The 20829-nt window shown below is 36.7% G+C and overlaps 1 protein-coding gene across 1 annotated transcript in view; it reads right to left on the bottom strand.

Annotated features, from left to right (window-relative positions):
* Positions 1–7915: 7915 nt before the first annotated feature.
* Positions 7916–20829, bottom strand: part of DHX57 (DExH-box helicase 57) — a 64473-nt gene continuing 51559 nt past the window's right edge. The window contains exons 18-25 of the mRNA XM_027865257.1: positions 19419–19695; positions 18302–18397; positions 18094–18177; positions 15754–15891; positions 14227–14301; positions 13086–13220; positions 12074–12274; positions 7916–10415 (exon numbers count right to left, since the gene is read on the bottom strand). Of these exons, the coding sequence (XP_027721058.1) occupies positions 10272–10415; positions 12074–12274; positions 13086–13220; positions 14227–14301; positions 15754–15891; positions 18094–18177; positions 18302–18397; positions 19419–19695 (1150 nt within the window). The 3' untranslated portion in view covers positions 7916–10271. The remainder of the gene's footprint in view (positions 10416–12073; positions 12275–13085; positions 13221–14226; positions 14302–15753; positions 15892–18093; positions 18178–18301; positions 18398–19418; positions 19696–20829) is intronic.

The following is a 20829-nucleotide window of genomic DNA, read 5'->3' as shown; positions in this document are numbered from 1 at the left end:
TTAATATGTGGTTTTCTAAGTCAGTGTGCTGCCCCCTGGGATCCTTATGTACAGTTTGATACTACTGGCCCAGAGCACTGAATGTTAAAGTATCTTACCCGGGGTCACACAGCAAGCATAAATCAGTCAGCACTTGAACTCAGGTGTTGCTGGCTTAATGTCCCAAAGCACTCAGTATTGTTCTGAATTCTGTGGTTCGAAATGTTAATTTCTTATTCCTATTTTTTACTTTGTCTTGAATATTTAATATGTTTGTATTTGTACCTGTAATGATGTATTGAAGGGGCAGCTAGGTGGCGCAGTGGATAGAGCACCGGCCCTGGATTCAGGAGGACCTGAGTTCAAATCCGGCCTCAGACACATAACACTTACTAGCTGTGTGACCCTGGGCAAGTCACTTAACCCCATTGCCTAACCAACAAAACAAAACAAAACAAAAAAACCATGATGTGTTGAGCTCATTAACTTTGAAAAGATATATAAACTGTAGCCATGTCATATCACTTGTAGGCTTACTCCGGTGAAAAGGATGCTCATTGAAGAAGACAACTAGCTCTGCTCTCTGTTGTAAGGGATGAGCAGCAACTTTGCTTCAGAAAGCCACCCAACACCCTAACATCAGTGCGGATTAGAAGCATGATGTTCACTGCCCATTTCTGCATAAAGTGGTAAACAACTGAGACTTAGTGAGGCTTGTTTTATAAAATTAATAATTTTGACAGAATTATCTGACACTCTTTTAAGTTGGCATGGAATGCTTTTTGATGCCAGAACTCCTTTGTGTAAGCTACAGTATGTCCATACTATATTAGCATTAATTTTTTAATATATGAAACAATTCCCCCAAATTTTTTGGTATCTGTTTTGATCCATCTGTGTATGTTCTGAAAGAGGACCAATTGATTTGTTTTTCTTCAGAGTATGAATTTATTAGATTAAAAATGTCTTTCCCAATTGTATATTCTGTTGATGACAAAACAGCTTATTCTCTTTCATTTTACTCTCATTCAAGTAATTTACAAATACAATTAAAATAGCTGTGTTGCAAACATCAGTTCTATCTATTTGCAAAGTGTAAATGTTACTTTTTTCAATTTTTTCTACAATAACGAATTCAATGTCATCAGACATATCATGATTGAATACCTGATTGAAAAAGGTATCATCTTTTAACTTCTTAATGGAATTGTCTCCAAACATACACTTGATAATTGCTTTTTGGCATAGGGCAAAATTAATTTTTTTTTTGTAATATGCCAATTATTTTTTCCAGTTTGATAAGTTACTAAATATACAGCTTCAATCAATTTTCTGCTGTCTTGTTTATTTGCAGAAATAAATGAATCAATATTGCGTGTTTTCAACAGACTTAACATAGTTTTCATGTTTTAATTCTAAAAGTTGAAACAAAAGAGATTTTTAAGCTACTTTTTAAAAAATGAGAGTTAAAAACTCAACAAATTACATATCTTCAAGGAATGAAAAGCTAAATTTACTGCATTCTTCTTTGTATTTCCTCTTTTTCACATCTGTTGCAATATGGGTATCTTAAACATCTTTGTGTGTTTGAGAATTTCCTGATTTCAGTGTCCTAAATCTGATTAATGATTTTGAGATTCCTTTGTTGTTGTTGTTGTTCAGTTGTTTCAGCTATGTCTAACTTTGAGACCCCATTTGAGGTTTTCTTGATAAAGATACTGGGATGATTTGCCATTTCCTTCTCCAGCTCACTTTACAGGTGAGGAAAGTGAGGCAAGCAGGGTTAAGTGACTTGACCAGGATCACACAACTCGTAAGTGTCTGAGGCCAGATTTGAACTCAGGGAAGATGAGTCTTCCTAAGTCCAGGACTGGCATGCTTATTTATTGTGCCACCTAGCTACTCATGAGATTCCTTATTAACACATTTTTGAACATAATGTTGTTGTTGTTCATTTTTCATTCTCCAAAAGGACAATGACATCATTCAAGTGGTATCTTGACTTGTGCATGAATTAGGTTTAAGTGAGGCAGAGCGGCATAAAGTCATAGCCTCACTCCTCCAGTCATTGGAGTCCAGTGGCAAGACAAAAGACAAGACAACTAGTTATGGCCCCAATGTACCAGTACAATTGAATAAATATGTATTCCTTCAGTTAATTGTGTTTCATAGTAATACAGGCATTGAGACACTACTCTTCATCCAGAAGATATGTCTATCTAATTAGCCCAGGGGTGGGGAACCTGCAGCCTCGAGGCCACATATAGCCATCTAAGTCCTCAAGTGTGGCCCTTTGACTGAATCCAAACTTCACAGAACAAATCCCCTTAATAAAAGGATAGGTTCTATCAATGAAAATAAATAGCAATTATGATATAAATATATGCTGACTAATGAAAGTGCTATATTAAATGATAAATGTGCTTGAAATTCAATTGCATACATATATTACTTTGTTTTTTAGAAATAGCTTCAGACATGACTTTCTCCTCTTCTGCTATTGGCACACCATCTACCCTCTCACAGAAACTCTACTGAATGAATGAGCAGTGTTGGCCAATCGTTTATTTGAAAATTCACCACATAGAATAGTAACATAGGTGGGAAATGATCAGAAAATAGCCTTGATACTTAAATGAGAGGCAGAATAAGGTTTCTGCAGAGCATTTGTGATGATCCAGGATAGTTTTAAGATGGCTTGTAATGCACATACTCAGCAATCGTGGTTTTCTAATAGCTTGACCAAAAATGCAAATATTCATAACATCTTACTTACGTAATTACACAGTTGATTGGGTACATTATAAGGTAACAGAGGGGAATGTGGGAATAATTCTAGAGTAGAATACAGAATGCCAATGAGATTATTTGCATGTTTCTGACCATCTGTTGGTAGTCTGCACTTAAATGTCAAACTCTTGTGATAGTTTGGAAGCAGTTTGATGATAGGTTGAAAAACAAATACATGTTCTTAGTCAGAGGGGAACAGTTTGGTGTAATCACTGCAAGAACTTGAAAATCATTGTGCACGTGATCTGGGTGGTTTTGAATTGTGTAATTTTGATGTTTGCAAGGGAGACACCAATTGAATCAAAAATCTTTTAGTTGACGAAAGGTAAGCATAGTGGGATCTCATATTCTCTACATTTTTTACTCAGTTGTGTGTTGGTAAAGATGTGGGCTATTATGTTGCTGGCCTGCTTATTCCATACTAATACTGTCTCATCAAGGATGTGTACATTCTTCTTAGAAATTTTAAAAATGGCAAAGTTGGCATATGGATTGATGGTTGTTGATATACCTTCAGTTGCTTTTTGGGGGATCCTAAGAGGATCAGGAAGTTCTTGCGCTGTTAAATGGCTCAACCTCAGAAACTGATAAAATGTTTATCAGTGGAAATAACATTAAAGAACCGTTACCATTTGCCCTGCAGATAGACCCTAAGGACCATGAGACCTTTCCATTAACTTGCAGCCTTCCATGTGTGTTGTCCCCCCATTAGAATGTGAGCTCCTGGAGAGCAGGGGCTGCCTTGCTTTTCTATTTGTATCCTCCCCATGTATCCTAGTAAATGCTTCAGTCATTCAAGCTCCTCGCAGCCCCTCCCCCTCCACACCTCCCTTATCTTTGGTACCTTTCCTGACTTCGTGTACTTTGTTTTGTTTCCTTACTACCTTCACAATTGTCTCCAGCAAAGATCTCAGTGTACGTTTGGTCTGATTCTGTTTTCCTCATCTTATGTTCTCTTTAGTTTTATTTTTGTTTCCTCTATGAGCACATCCTGGACTGTGACTTTAGAGTCCAAATGTGGAAACTTCTCTTTCCTTAATGGTAAAAATGTCATAAAAGGTTTAATAAAATTTCCCCATATTCTTTTTGTTTCCTCTCTAGTTTTATACTTAAGTGGCTTTGGCATGGTATTGCTTAGTTGTGTCTTTTGCCAAGGTTTCTTTAAATTGGCTTTACCCATCACCACTTATTAGGTGATACTGCTCATAATCTTCCCTCACTTTTCTCTGTAAGGTTAAAAAAATTTTTTTATTCCCAACTTAAAATCAACATGAGCATTTTAATTTACATAGAAAACATTGAACACTAAACTGAATTTCTGTTCTATGTCACTTGCTTTTCTTTTTATGTATGTAATTCAGCATGTAAATTTCAAAGCTCTCCTGCTTGTCTGTGATTCCTATTGACCTTTCTGTTTTCTGTACTAAAAAAGTTTCATTCTTAAAAAATTAACAGGCATTTATTTTTATTCTTTCCCATTTTCACACCCTCTTGAAAAAAAAAAGAAATTTTTTTTTTTTTACAGTAAACATGATTGTCAAATGGAACAAATTCCCACATTGGCCATATCCAAAAATGTGAATCTCATTTTGCCTTTTAGTTCATCACTTTTCTGTCAGGAGATGGGTAGAGTCTTCATTATTAGATTTCTGGAATTATGATTCTGTTGATCAAAGTCTTAAGTCTTTCAAAATTGTTCTTTTTTACAGTGTTGATGTTATAGTATAAATTAGTCTGTTTCTGCACACCACTATGAATTTATCTAGCTGAGTCTTCCCAGATTTCTCTGAAAACTTCATTTCTTATAGCATAATGGTATTCCATTACACTCAGAAACCATAATTTGTTTAGCTATTCTCTAATTTATTTTCCAGTTCTTTGTCACTACAAAAACAGCTTCTCTATGTTTTTACTTAGGGGGACCTTTTTCTCTTTCTTTGATACCATTAGGTCTAGCAGTGGCATAGCTTGGTCAGAGGATATGCACAATGTAGTAACTTTTTGCAGTTATTTCAAATTGTTTTCCAGAATGGCTATACCAATTCATGATGGGCCTGTTCTCCTGCAGCCCTTCTAACATTTAGTATTTTCGTTTTTTTGTCAGCTTTGCCAGCCTGATACATGTGAGGTGAATCCTGAGTTGCTTTTTCATTTCCCTATTAGTGATTTGGAGCATTTTTTTTTATTTCTATAGATAGCATGGATTTCTTCCCTTGAGAACTGCCTATTCACTATCCTTTGATCATTTAATTGGAGAATGTATCCCATATATTTTTCTCATTTTTAAAAAAGTTGTGCTCTAGCTTAGCTCTAGTGGATCAGTGATCTCATTGAACAACTGATTCAAGATTGACTAATCAGCAATAAGTAATTTTCTGTTTTAAAATGTAATCACAGTTTTTGGTGATTTAATTTGCTATTTTGCCATGTCCAGCACCTTCCAATTCATACACACACAGACACAGACAGACACACACACAGCTGAAGCTTCTGTGTAGTCTACAAATCTTTGGCTTCTCATTCTTTATTCCTGATTTATATTTTCCAACGTATTTTTTCACCAACCTCATCTATTTCCTCTTTTGCTTTGAAGTCAAGAGCATCAAGTATATGTTAATTTAATTTGGAGTCAGAATTCATCACAGAATTTTTGCACATCTTAATGTTACTTACTACTTTTAGATGTACTGTAACAAAGCAACTCTATCAGCTCCTTTAGGTTTCCAGGTTGACATTGAACTATTAACTACCAATTTTTGTTCCGTTATTTTTACACACTATTTGTTCTCTTCAGCAAATAACTTAACCTCTCTGGGCTTCAGTTTCCTCATCTGTAAAATGAGGGGGTTGGATTATATGGCTTCTAAAGCCCCTTCCAGTTTCAAATCTATGTTCCTATGAATCTACCTAGCTCTGTTATGATGTAGCTCACATCTCTCCATCTTGTCTGCAAGGATAATGAGGCTGTAAAAATGCTTTATTGAGATTTGGGCATAGTAATAATTGACATTTACATAGTGCTTTAAGGTTTGCAAAGTGCTTTACATAATGTCACATTTGAACTTTATAAGAATACTATAAGAGGAACAGAGCAAAATTTATAAACATAAGGGCCATTCCCCAATTGATAAATGGTCAAAGGATATGAACAGGCAGTTTTCAGAGGACGAAATCAAAGCTATCAATATTTCTATGAAAAAATGCTCTAACTCATTATCAAATAGAGAAATGCAAATTAAAACATCTCTGAGGTACCACCTCACACCTGTAAGATTGGCTAAGTTGACAAAAAAGGAAAATGACAAATGTTAGAAGGGCTGCAGAAGAACAGGTACTGAATTGCACTGTTGGTGGAGCTGTGAACTGGTCCAGCCATTCTGGAAAACAATTTGGAACTATGCCCAAAAAGCTATTAAACTGTGCATACACTTTGACCCAAAAATACCCCTACTAGATCTATATTCCAAGGAGATCAAAGAGAAAAAAGACCCATATGAACAAAAATATTTATAGTAGCTCTTCGTGATGGCAAAGAATTGGGAAACAGGCATGTTTATCAACTGGGGAATGGTTGAACAAGTTATGGTATATAAATGAGATGGAATACTACTGTGCTATAAGAAATGAAGGGGGAAAGTTTCAGAAAAACCTGGGAAGGCTTGTGTGAATTGATGCAAAGTGGAGCAGAACCAGAAAAATTTATACAATAACAATGTTGTAAAGATAATCAACTTTGAAAGACTTAGTAATTTTGTTCAACCCGTGACCAACCACAATTCCAAAGGACTCATAATGAAGTATACTGTCCACCTCCAGATAGAGACCTCATAGACTCAGAGTGCAGACTGAAGCACATTTTCTTTCTTTGTTCCTTTCTCTTGTTTCCTTCTTTCTTTCTTTTGACGTGGCTAAGGCAAGAATTTGTTTTTAAGGCTATACATATTAGTAATGAGTTTTGCTTTTCTTGCCTTCTTGATGGGTGAGGGATGGGAAGGAGAGGAAAGCATTAGTAACTGAAAATGAAATAAAATTGAATTGCCTTAGAGACAACCAAGTCTGACCTCGTTATTTTATAGATGAGGAACTCAGGGAAAGAGACTAAGTGACTTGCCCAGGGTCACACAGCTAGTAGATATGAGGTGGCATTTGAACTCAAGTCTTTCCTTATACCAACTCTAGTGTTCTCTCCTCCACACCAGTTGTGTCAAACTCAAATAGAAAAGCAGCCACTAAACCATATATAAGGATCCTGCTGGGCTGCGTATTGACTTATATTTCCCAATTAAATTTTAATGTGGTTAGGGCCCTAAGCACTTGAGTGTTACAGATACCTCTGCAATTCTACCATGCCACCTCTCATACTATAAAATTATAGTTTACAATTATTATCCCTGTTTTGGAAACAAGGAAACTGAGACTCAAAGAGGTTCAGTGAATTGTTCTCGATTACACAGGTAGTATATGTCAGAATAAACAAAATAGATGTCCATTGATTGAGAATGGCTAAAGAAGTTGTGTATCAGTGTAGTAGATGGAGGTCTACAGGTGTAGAACGCTGCATTTATTGTCAGATTTTTTCCAGTATATTAATTGGTTTTGCTGACTTTTTTCTCTTTCCTCTTTTTCTTTTTTAAAAAAAAATCTTTATTGTAATGGATGGCTTCCTTGAATGGAGGAAGGAAAGGATACTGGGGAAAATCTAGGCATTGTAAAAACAAAAGATACTAAAAAAATATTTTTTAAAATGTCAGAGGTGGGATTCAAACTTAATTGCTTTCCACGAAACCAATTTGCTATATCTACAGCTCTGTCTTGATTTAGCAGTCCAGAAAAACTCTCAAAAAAAGTTAAGTCTGTTGAACCTATTCTGCTTTTTAGTTCTTTCCATTTCCCTTTCTAAGTGTATTCATAAATCATATCTTTGGTAAGAATTAGGATTTTGTCAGGAAATAACATCAAATTTAAGTCTTAAAGTCTAAAGAATCTATTATACCTTCCCTTTTTGAAACTAATGATGCTGTACCTCTCCGAATTTTCATTTCATGATGACAAAGACTAACAGATGAAATCAGTAAGTTGAGCACCCCAGAATGTAATCCATCAAGGTCTGTTGAACTTAATAATGAGAGTGCTTACAAAATGCCAATTAGGAAACACTGGCTTTATTCCACATGAGAATTACAAATGACAAAATGTACAACTGCACCAAATTGTAGGGATCAATAACAGTTCAACTTTTTCCAACGTTAAAAGGAAGTTCCAATGGTCTGTCCCAAGTAGTCATAGTAATCTTCTCCCCGAAAGCCTGTTTGAGAACTTTGTGTACTTGCTCAGAGATGTCTGATCTCAGAAATCTCTTCCCACATCTTCAATGTATTTAGGGTTTCAATTTGCTTTTGATCCTTTTTTAATGCTCCCCAGTCTGAAGATCATCTTCCTTGATGGAGAAAACAAAAGCAAAAAAGCAGCAGTTCCATCCTTTCTTTGCTTTTCCTTTTGCCTCCAATCAGATATGGAATAGGAGCAGAAAGATGAAGATACCACATCATTAACACCCCATGTCCCATAACCACATCCATGAGTTTTCAGCCATGTTGAAACTTTCCCACAAGCTATTTGTATAATATGCATGGCACAAACATTAGGGCATACTAATTAGTGACATACTTTAGTTTTTTAGCTAGATTCCAATAATAGTAAAATAAATATCTGATTTTAATAAACCATTTAGCAAGCACTCCTTAAAACCACACTAAATACCAACTACCTGTTTTGTTGGTGTTTAAAAAAAATCAAAATTTCACCTTGAAGTAGCACATAATGTTCTAGTATTCATTTGTAAAAGTGTTCCTATATAATTTGTCATGATTTTAATGTTTAGCCTTAAGAAGATTCATGCTTATAAAAGGCATCACTCACCTTTATAAAATTCCTTAAGTCACATAGCAATACTTGTTGCCAGCTATCTACTAAATACCTGTGATGTGTATTATAACAATAGTGCCAATAACAGAAGGCCCACATATGTACACTGTTAACGATGGCAGTGCCAGCTTTCTTGTGCCAATGGTCTTATGGAGTAACTCAGTATCCCTGGTCATTTCTCCTAAATGAATCTGCTATTCAATCTAGCAGTTTCCGTATTTTGAAACGTTCAAGAAGAAGCACAAACTATAATTTAGGTGCTATATTACTAGATACAGAAATATCTTTGTTTTTATTTAAATGAATTGCATGGGATTACTTGTTCTTTTTATATGGCGCCTTAAATAAGCCATTTTATTTCCCCCCAAAGTTTGAACAATTTGATAAGATATGATTGTAAACATGTTGTTAATGATCACTGTGGATAACCTGGGAAGCTTCCTATAAAGGTAAGTAAAAACGATACCATGAAAATGATCTACCACCATTAATGTGGCTAGCTAATAGGTTTCCAGAGAAAACTGATAAAGTGTGAAAGGATTACAATGCTTTACTAGCTGATGCATAGAAAATGTAAATAGATGTTTCTTCCATTCAACCATATGAGCATTATGGCCACTCTTCTGATAAATGGTTTACTTTCCCAAATGTTAATACATCATTAAAATAAGCAGTAGTTTAACTGCAGATGCATTTACAGACATAAAATGCTAGACTGCTCAGATGTAGACATACAAACAATCTTTTCTATTTAAAATATATCAGTTCTGCCTTATTGATTACTGCTGATTATACTTCATGTATGAAAATGGAATTTTATTATATGAAGATGAGTTTAAAACAATTAAAAAAAAATAAAAATTTCTAAATGGAAAGATGAAGATAGCATTTTGGGGAGCAGCTGCACAGAGGAAGGCAGCCATATTTTGTCTAGCTTCCAAGAACAGTGAGTGGTAAATGATTATACCAACTCATACATGTTTCAGCATATAATTCATTCTCATTAGCATTGTTTCCTAAGCTGACTTTTAATGAGCAAAAAATACTTCATAAATCAAGTATCCACAATTTTGAGTGGCTCAAAATGAGTCTCATATATGAAATCCTTTGGCAGGCCACAGGTTGTGCAGGCCTGTTCTAGTTGATCTGTCAACAGGATCTTTGCCCTGGAAATAAGCAATAGGTACTTTCACCAGGGCTCATGACAATCAGGACTGTGTTGGAAAAAAATAACAGACTAACAATATATTAAAATTGTGTTTGTGTTACCAGGCAAATCTCATTCACTGCAGCTGTCATAGAAAAAGAAAACAGGTAAAGCTGGTTATAGGATGTCTCATCGTTATCACCCTCCCCCACAACTTATGCTGTGATTGCCCATACTTTTGGTCAAAGTACCTCAATATATCCTGGAAACTCTTCAGAAAGGTACAACTTTGCTATTCAGTTATTTGTAAACAATGGGTGCCATTACCAAGGCTAGAACCACCAGATAATTCCAAAGGTAGAGGTACTGTTATTTCCTAGAAGAATTACAAACAGGTGAGAAGAAATCATTCCACCACCAAGGCCATCTATTACTGGGTAGTAACAAGCTTTACAATCATGCTGATAATCCGTGATCCTCTTGGGCAAGTGCTGAGATCCATGCTGGGGTTCTTGATTTTATCTTGGAGTAGCTGGTCAAGTTCACAACGAAGTTCCTTAACCAATTCTGCCACCTGAAAAAAGATGCAAAGGTGTAATCAGTGGCAAGGAAAACAGTAAGAATACATCATTAAAGGAAAATATACTTTATTGATGACAAAAATCTCTAGTGTTTTCATCCCAACCTGAAAAAGAAAAGCAGCGCCTTCATTTTGTAAACTGTAAACAATTCACATGTGGCTTATAGATGGTCCTTTATGGCATGAACAAGGCCTGTCCTAAAGAACCTACCCCTTAGAAACGCGGCTATTATGCCACTTAACAACAAACTTACTTAACAACAGTCACCTTCATTGCCTGCACTGATGGAGAGAAGCAGTGAAATTAAGTCAAAGCAGATAATAGTAATTTTCATTTGGTTTTGAGCTACATTATAACTTTTTCAGCAGAAGATTTACATTCTGATTATATTTCAATTAGACTAATGTTAAATTGAGTTTTCCTTCTTTAAATATAAATTACCTTGTGGTATAGGCAACAAGCATGTTGGGTTAGTAAGGTTAGTAAGTAGACTTTAGGTTAAATATTTGTCTTATAGAATACATAAAGTAGATAACTGAAAACTGTTATTTAAGAAAGGTAATAGTTCTAGAAATGACAAATGCTGGAGATATGGGAAAAAGGTACACTAATAAACTGTTGGTGGAGTTTTGAACTGATCCAACCAGTCTGGAGAACAATTTGAAACTATGCCTAAAGGGCTGTTTATACAAAATTATACATATCCTTTGACCCAGCAATACTACTATTAGGTTTGTATCCCAAAGAGATCAAAGAAAAAGGAAAAAGACCTATATGTACTAAAGTATTTACAGCAGGTTTTTTGGTGGTGGCAAAGAATTGGAAATTGAGGGGATGCCCATCAACTGGGGAATAGCTGAACACGTTATGGTATATAATGGTGATGGAATACTATTGTGCTATAAGAAATGACCTGTATGAACTGATGAAAAGTAAAATTAACAAGGGACAGCTAGGGGGATTAGGGGATAGAGCACTGGCCCTGGAGTTAGAAGGACCTGAGTTCAAATCTGGCCTCAGACACATAACACTTACTAGCTGTGTGACTCTGGGCAAGTCATTTAACCCCAACTGTCTCACCAAAAAAAAAAAAATCCAAACAGACAAAGTAAAATGAACAGAACCAGGAGATCGCTGTACACAATAACAGCAATATTGTAATGATGATCAGCTATGAAAAACTTAGCTACTGTGGTCAATACAATGATCTAAGACAATTCTAAAGGACTCATAATGAAAAAGGCTATCTACCTCCAGACAGAGAACTAATTAACTCTGAGTGCAAACTGAAGTATAATTTTCTCACTTCATTTTTCTTGCTTCTTTTGTATTCCATGGCTAACATGGAAATGTTTTGCATAGTTTCACATGCATTGCTGACATATTGCTTGCCTTCTCAGTAGGTATGGGAAGGGCTAAAGGGAGAAGGGAAGGAGAAAATTTGGAACTCAAAATTAAAAAAAAAAAGAATATTGAAAATGTTTTTTTTGAAAGAAAGGGTAATAATCTCAGCACAGAACTCAGAAATATATCCCTTGAATTCTTAGTTCATTAGTTACCTTTTGCACCTAAAGGAAACCCTTATTATACTTCACATTATCAGAGACTATGCTGACAATGTGTTTAACATCTCACCAATTTACCTCATTACCTGATGGGAGGCAGCTGCAAAACGAATCCAACCGTCATCCAGGGAGACAATAAATTCTCCCCTTTGAAGCCGCACGTTCACCTGGCCTCCACCAAACAATAGCAGTGGGTACACAGACACCATGCTGCAGTCTCGGATGAACACTCGACTGGTCTTGATCTTCTCATGGTATACCAGGTAGGGGCTATCAAAGTGTCTCATCTGTAACATGTAGCCCCAAGTGGCATCAGTGAGATCATTTGCAGTATCTACTCCCTGCTTCAGTAAACTCAACTGAAAAGAAGCTAAATTCCCATTATCTCATTACCTGTTATTCAGGCCTACCCAAATAGCCAGCCCCTTTTAGTTTCCATTCACTAACATGCCCTCTCCCTGACCCCGCCTTGGTCTATATCCACCCTCATCTTCTAGCCTGATAAGGCTGGCCCTCTACTCCTCCGAACACTACAGCCCCTTAACTACAGCTCTACTTTAACCCCTTACATTCAACCCACCATCTGCATGAAACTGAAAAGAAATGAGATTTATTAACATTAAAAGCCAGATAGTCAGTAATCCTTACTGAGTGCCTATTGTGTGCAGGTACCAATGTAAGAAGAGAAAGGAAAAGTAGAAGACTAATTTCTAGGCAGAAAAATCAGTAACTGGTTTTGATCTCTGAGCAAGAACTCTTAAAATTCCCATTCAATGCAACTATTCAGTAATATAATCATATCCCACCTCCTCAAGTCATTTGGAGATTCTTTGTTGGTGCTATGAATCTGCTTTGAACAACCACAGTAGCAAGGCCATTTTGCATATGAAAGTTGCCCTGTGCTTTATTTGAGTTTTCTTAAAATGGAAAAGGTCTCAGAAATAGTGGAGTTGCTTCTAATTCGTTTTACATTCATGCCATTCCCACTAAGTTAATTTGGACTACTGCTCTAGGCTACCAGGCAGAGGCAGGAATAGAACTGAATTTAACCAAATGAGTTTTTTCCTTGGTATCTGCAATATACACAGTGATACTGACCTGATAGTTCACAGAAGAAGGGTGAATGTGGACATAACCATCATTCTTGGTGACAAACTTCAACTCCTCCACTTTGGGTTGCATTCTAACAGCTCCTCTACTGGTCTTTTGATATTTCCCTTCTGGAGTTTTCACCTAAATGAGAAGAAAAACTAAATGCATAATTGACATTTTTTTAGAAGGTGTATTCATGGGCAACAAACATAGCTTTGTTTGAGGGTTCTTGCTCCTCTTCCTTCCCCCTTGTTTTCTAGTTAATTTATATCAACCCTTGTGACTGATAGTTACACCTAGTTTTATTTCTTTTCTACGAAGTCATAAAAGAAAGAAGTGAGGAGATATGAGTCACCACGCCACAGAGCTGCTATGTTAAAGAGATGATGTCTGAAGTTATCCTTCTACACTGGACCGTGCAGTGCCCATTCTCTAAAAAACCATCAGACTGCCATTGTAAAGACTGGATTGTATTCAGGATCCTAGCAAAATATTTCCAAATGGCTTTCTAATGTAGGTTTCAGTTGATCTTAAAAGCATATCCATGGTGATCTGAAAAGTAACCAATAATAACTGAATGTATAACATGTGCAAAGCACTGGGAAATGGTTTAGAATTTCAGCTGACAAGCTGACAATTCTCTAGGAATCTGAAATGAGAGCTTGTTGCAGCTGGAGTTCAACACTTGGTTTGAAAGTCCAAGAGACAGGGTGAGGTTTGGGTTTCCAGAATGCCAAGTGTGCTGGGCACTCCCCTCCAAAGACTACTTATTCCAATAGAAGGAAGCCATGCCACCATTAATCCACATCTAAAGGGTATTCTTACTGCAAAGCAGAGCTAATCAAAGGAAGAAGGGTCCCATAGTAGGTCCAAATGTACATCTAGCATTCTTTGTTGGGGTATGGAATCTGCAAAGGAGAAAGGCTGGTTGATCCAATAATATTTATGTCTATTCCAGTAAGTTAGAAGGATTAAAGGATTATCTCACTTCATTCAAAGGATGTTTCAGAAAAGTCTAAAACGTTTGCTAATTAAAGGAATATTTTTAAGTTACAGAATGAACATCCTGGAAATTATCCCTTTCATGCAGCAGAATAGTCTAAAAATGGGCAGGCAACAATAATAAACCAGGGAAATGTTCTGTTACCTGGACTACATTTGGATACAGAGCAGCACATAAGATTGCTGATATCAGCTTGGTATTCTCAGCATTTGAGTTTGCCTGTGTAAGAAATATATGATTAAATTATCAGCTCTAGAGAACAGTTAAGATGTTTTTCTTTAATAATTAGAAAATTAGGAAAAATAGAAAAGATCTGTTAATAGTCATGGTCACTTATGCCTGTGATAGGACACTTTTGCTTCTGACCACTGCCTCCTTCAATCTGCCCTCCTATCAGCCCTCTCTCTTTTTTCCCTCTCCCCTCCTACTTCCCTATAGGGTAAGATAAATTTCTATACCCAACTAAGCGTGTATGTTATTCCTTCTTTGAGCCAAATCTGATGAGACTAAAGTTCAAGCAATGCTCACCCTATTTCCTTCTTTCCCTCCACTGTAATAGGTCTTTTGTGCCTCCTTCATGTGATAGAATGAGGTAAATTATGTCTCTCCCTTTCCTCTTCTCCCAGTGCAATCCTCTTTCTCACCCCTTAATTTTTTAAAATATCATTCCATCACAGTCAGCTTATACTTGCAACCTCTGTCTGTGTATGCTCCTTGTAACTTCCCTAATAAAGAAACAGTTCTTAAGAATTACAAGTATTATCCTCCTATATAGGGATGTAGACAGTCTAACCTTATTGAATAAAACTTATGTTTTTTCTTTCCTGTTTACCTTTTTATGTTTCTCTTGAGTGATAGAACACTTATGAATACATTTAATTAGCACCCAGATTTTAAAAATATTATCTTTTTTTTGCCCTAGTAAAAAATAAAAATACATTCTTTGCTACAAATGAGATATAAGGTTGTTCTCACTACATTCACACCGGCCAAAGAGCTGAAGGCACTTTGTAGACATCCATGAAGTAGTTGTAGAATAAGTATAATATTCCATTTCTTTCTTTCTTTCTTTCTTTTTTTTTTTTTTTTTGGTGAGTCAATTGGGGTTAAGTGGCTTGCCCAGAGTCACACAGTTAAGTGAGTATTATGTGTCTGAGACCGGATTTGAACTCAGATCCTCCTGACTCCAGTACCAGTGCTCTATCGACTGCATCACCTAGCTGCCCTATATTCTGTTTCTAAAGCTAGTGGAAGGGGGGTGGGGAGCAGATGTCTTTTTCATGAATGCTCACATTTTCTATATAAAAATATCTGGTAACATTTGGAACAAAGTGGTACCATGCATAGCCTGAGGAAGTGTCTATCTTACAACTGTCACAAAGGAAGTCGTATTTTGGTAGAAAAAGGTCAGACTGTTTTGAATGTGCATTTTTGGGAATGATCCTTCATAGCCCTTGTGGGTTTGAGCAGGATCAACAGGAAATCAAATAGCCATTTCTTGAGTAACAGCTGATATCTGTTATGGAAAGGACTAAGAATCCAGGGTAGAAAAATAGCACTGAGCCAGCCCTGGGGTTATGTAGTGAAGAATGCCTAATGAACTATCTGTAAAAATAACAGTTTATTTATTTTCTTTCTAATTAAGGAGAAAATGAAGATTTTTTTTTTTACCTCCTCTCCTGTAGCATCCAGTACACCATCTCCACCCTGGGACCATCTCTTCTCAATATCTCTTGCTCTCAATCCTTCCTTCACAAACCCTATATCTGATAACAATTCAGTGAACTGCCGTTTAAGGCTGGCAATTTCCTAAAAGAAACAGATGAGATCTTTCAGTGAGGGCATCCCTTGACAATTTATGGAAGGACACAGACAAGAAGAGGACAGTGTGGGGTTACAATCTTCACCAATGGATGCTTTCAGTTATCAAAATAGCACTTGACGAAAAGTATCAAAAAATTTACGTGCATAGTTTTACTGTATTACTTGGCATAACAAACAGTATCTATGAGTTACTAAGATAAATCAAATCTTGCTCGCATAACTTAATAAAGAGGAACAATAGTAGAGATGTTCCAAAGCAGCGGATAACACAGCTATACAGTTTTTCCAGACATTTGCATTTTAATTTGAATATTACATAGGCACAAGTTTCAGCGGATTTGTAGTGATTCACAGTACTGCAGCTTTAGTATTTTGTTTGAAGACCCAAGTCAGGAAGAGTCTGAGAACTTGTGAAGGTCTCTATCCTGTCCCATGACTACTCCTTGCTCCCCCACTGCATGCTTAGAATGGACAGCTTTTTCTCTCAAACGGATGCAAAGCACCAACTTATCCCATCTTCCACCTTCCTGTTTATTGTTTACCCAGGGCACATATTATGTGACTTGGGACAAGAGGAGAAGATAATGAAATGCTTTTGCTTTAGGGCCTTTTCTTTATAGCTTGAGTACAAATGTTTGGACAGGGAAGTTCAAGGTATCTCTTCTAGGTCTCATTTAGTTATAAGTGGCTAATAATAGAACTGAAAACAAATGAGCACTACTCAAATTCTCCTTCCAGTTGTTTTCCTGATACCCCAAAAATTTGCTCAGTAAGCCACAAATCCAAGTTGAGAAAAGAAGACTGAAAGTTTCCTGCACATACCTGCTTCAAAATCAGCTTTTACTGAGCTCTTTTTTGAAGGCTTTTTTTGGTTGTTGGGTTGTTTCAGTCATGTCTGACTCTTCATGACCCCATTTTGGGATTTTCTTGGCAAAGATAATGGAGGGGTTTGCCATTTCTATCTCCAGCTCATTTTACAGATAAGGAACTGAGGCAAAGAGGGTTAAAGTGACTTGTCCAGGGTCATACAGTTAGTAAATATCTGAGACTGAGTTTGAACTCGTGAAGATCAGTCTTCCTGATTCTAAGCCCAGTGCTCTATCCACTGTACCATCTAGCTGCCCTCTTAATAAGGTTCCAGTTACTCTAATATGAACTTGAGTTCAGTGGAAGCTTGGCACTATCATGTGCATAGGGCTGAATCTATTTAATGGAACACATATGCCACATTCAAACTTCTTTATACATCCTGAAGAAACCTATAAATTACTCACTAAATGAGACCTATTCTAATGCTGTAACATGATATGGAGGTGACCCCAGGTTGTTGGAGACAACTGATAAAGTTTCAAATCTACTGGAGACAGACTGCTGCCAGCTATGTGTGGTGAGACTCATCAACAGGAGGTTGGCAGGCTGACAGGTGCACCACACCTATTCCAGTTTTACATCACCAGAAAGGTAGCCACGAGGGGATGGATACTTTTTCTAGGCATAAAATTTCACAAAATAGTTCGCTGATGCGTGGAGAGGTTTCAATCGATATCAGTCAAGGAAGCACTCACATCTACGAAACCTGGATCTTCTGAAGCAAGATGTGGATATTATGCTCTTCAGTCTTAAAGACTAGAGGTAACTTATGTAACTGAATGATAGGAACTTCATAATAACATACTCTTTAGGTAGGGAAGAGCCTTTGGTTAAAAATGTAATTAACTCTCATCAACTATTAAAGGAGAATGTATGCTCATGTAACGTACTTCTATATGGGTAGACAATGTCACCCAGATACAGAAAAATTGACATCTAATAAATTTACATTGTACACAAATCCAGGCAATTAATTCTTCAATGCTATCATTGTCTAGTCTAATCATTCATGCAGTACCAAATACCTATATGTGAAAAGAGAGTTAAGTAGGATATCAAGGAGGAGAATAATGAGGCTTGTAAGAAAGCTCAATGAAAGTCTAAAATACAAGACTTTGCATAATAATTTTAGACCATGGGGTGAATTTGCAGATAAAGCCAAGGGTTCTACAAAAATAGCACTTTCATCTGCTAAGGGAGAAAGGTGTGATTTAGCTGTAACAAATCTCTCCACCTTCCCCCAAGAGGAAGTAAGGAGGTGGGAATGCTTATACGAAGCAAGGGAAGAAGCTGCCATCCTGCAGAAGACTGACTCACCTGCAGAACTCTTCCTGACAGAAAGTTCTCTCTGCAGTAATTATAACTTGCACGAGCGCCTTCTTTGGTGCATAGCCTCCAACCCTAAACACCAGAGAAAAAAAGCAAACTGAACTTGAAGTGTGCATTGTCTTGGGGTCAACGTAGACACTGACGGCTCTAAATTTAGGATCCTATAAAAAGTCAGTCACACGTGTTTTGTCCTCACCTTATATGCCTGGAGAAGGGCCAGATAATCACTGTTTGCTAATGCAAATTCCAGCTTTTTCTGATTGGCTTCTTCCCTTTTATCCCAGGGAGACACCTAAATAGAAATTAAGATTTGAGAGCCACGTTTCATCGGAGCTTTTAACTAGCACTGTCCTACTGTGGGTGCCAGGTGCTCGGGAAAACAGTCTAAAACAAAGCATACTTGTTTTGTGGCTGACTAACTGCAATTAGGGTGTTCTTGCAAACTCAATTTTGATCTGTCCTTGTGTTTCTGTCCACCCACAATAAACTAGTGTGGATCTTTGACTTCGAGCTGGCAAGATTCCACCAAAAAAAGCCACACTTAAAGATGGTATCAAATCCTAAATGCTGTAAGTTATTAGCCCTTTGACATCTTCAGTTTAGCAGATTTTAGGAGAATCACAACATTCAAGTCTAAAAGTATTTGAATCCCTCCTACTCTCACAGTCATAAGTAGTTAATGCTTTTTTTTTTTTTACTTTCACGATATCCCCTGGTGCCTGATCTTCATTCTTCTCTCTTTTTTCAATATCTGAAGTCTTAATCCTCTTTGTATTCTATCTAGATTACTTCTCTCAGTTTTGCAGAAGTAGCCTACTTGTAAAACAAATTTTTTTTTATCCAGTTTAAAAATTAGGCATTTAATCTACTTTTCATTCTCTAACAAAAGAAAACATTCTAATTGAAGAAAGCCAAGAGGAAAAGGTTAACATTTTGGAAAATAACGTTACTCATATAGTACTAGCAAAATGACAGTCTTGCTATGGGTCCCTAATGTTTGCTGCTGCCAATACAAATGTTTCTCAATGTAATGTAACAGTATTAGAACAAAAGATAATGGTTTATACGTGAGAAGTATAGTTGAACTTTGAGGTGAAGGATTCATGCTATTAAAAGTATCATCTGAATGTTCATCTGAGCTGAAAAGAAAGTATTCAATCAGTCTGAATCCCTGTCTGTGCAAACAAGCCTTTGTACCACATAACAGTATTCATTGAGGAATCTAAGCAATAGTTTTTATGGCCACTCAAGACCATACACAGAATTTAGATCCTGTCATTTTACAGAAATATTGTCCAGGCTACAATACTTACAAAAGGGGACTTAAAGGCCAAACTAGCTGCAATTGTTAAGGCAGGATCCAGGCAACGGAAGATGGCACCAAACAGCATGAGCTTGCCAATTCTCACATCCACAGGTAAAGAGGCCAAATGATACCCCAAGGGGGTCAACTTTTCATCTGGAGTTAAAGCTCCCAAGTCTTGAAGTCGTACTTTAGAGGCCCGGAGAGACTCGATTCGAGGTGGCTCAATGAGTTGAGAGAACACAGACTGAAGGCTGTGATCAGTAAACATCTCCAAAATTTTAATTCTTAAAATGGAAAGAAAATTATTCATCAATCTAATGCAGACCATTGTCACTGATGGAATGATGACACAGAAGATTGAATACTTTTTCTCCTTAAACACAAAAATAACATTTAAGTTCCCAGATCACCTCTCACATGTTTCCAATGACCAAATTACCAGCTTCAAAGGCCACTTTGGGTCCCTGATGAGGTTCTCCTGGAAAGAGTCTAAGCTTCAGAAAACTTCAGATTACAGTGAGGAGAATCTTCCCTCTCAGTGTTCCAAATGCCTCAGCTCTCCCAGTGAGCACAAACAGGGAGCTGATTCCACTTAATTCTCACATATCTCTTAAAGCAATTATTGTCTATGTAACTAATACGGCAACTCAACAGTCTACCTTGTGGAGAGGTGTGGCTTAACGGTTAGAGAGTCAGACTTAAATTGAGGAAGACCTAGATTCAAATCTCCTTTCTGCTCTGAGCAGTGTTCTGGGCAACACTCCAGGACTCAAAATTGCAGAGAAGATACTGAAAGAAGAAATTTCATTACCTGGAAGTTCCCTATACTGATGAAATCATAGGTCCAACCCCTAAACCTATCCCTATATGCCTTGTGATAGACTGTTTTGAACTGTTACTTAAATGATTTGTTGATTTTTTAACCTTTCACATGTTTGTGTTTTGTCTTCTCAAGCAGGCTGTAAGCATCTTAAGTTACTGTCCTATGTGTCTTTGAATCCTCCAAATCACCTTGTTCAAAACAGCTGTTCAATACATTTTTGGTTATTTAATTTATTCTTAGAAGGCTAAGCAAATATGACCAAACATTTCAAATTTCTGACATTTCAGATGAAAATCCTCAACTTACTCATTTTTTTCTTAAGGTCTATTTTATCCATCAAGGTTCTTTCAAAATGGGTTTCATTTAATATAATCATTTTGAATGAAGCCTGTCATAAATGGGCTACTTTTACAAAACAAGGGACTAAGGTCACTTAAGAAATAAGGCAGAAGCACCCCTGAGGAGCTTCTATATACCTCAGCATATAGACCTGACACATGAATTAGTTCTCTTATGCCAATATGGGTCAAAATTTCTTCCTTTTGGAAAAAGAATGGTTATAACCAAGTCAATCAGGAGAAACTGAGAACACTCA

The sequence above is a fragment of the Vombatus ursinus genome, unplaced genomic scaffold (genome assembly GCF_900497805.2).
Source record: "Vombatus ursinus unplaced genomic scaffold, bare-nosed wombat genome assembly UNPS02014778.1, whole genome shotgun sequence".
Classification (NCBI taxonomy): domain Eukaryota; kingdom Metazoa; phylum Chordata; class Mammalia; order Diprotodontia; family Vombatidae; genus Vombatus; species Vombatus ursinus.
The sequence above is the reverse complement of the archived record's forward strand: the minus strand, read 5'-3'. Positions and strand labels throughout refer to the sequence as shown.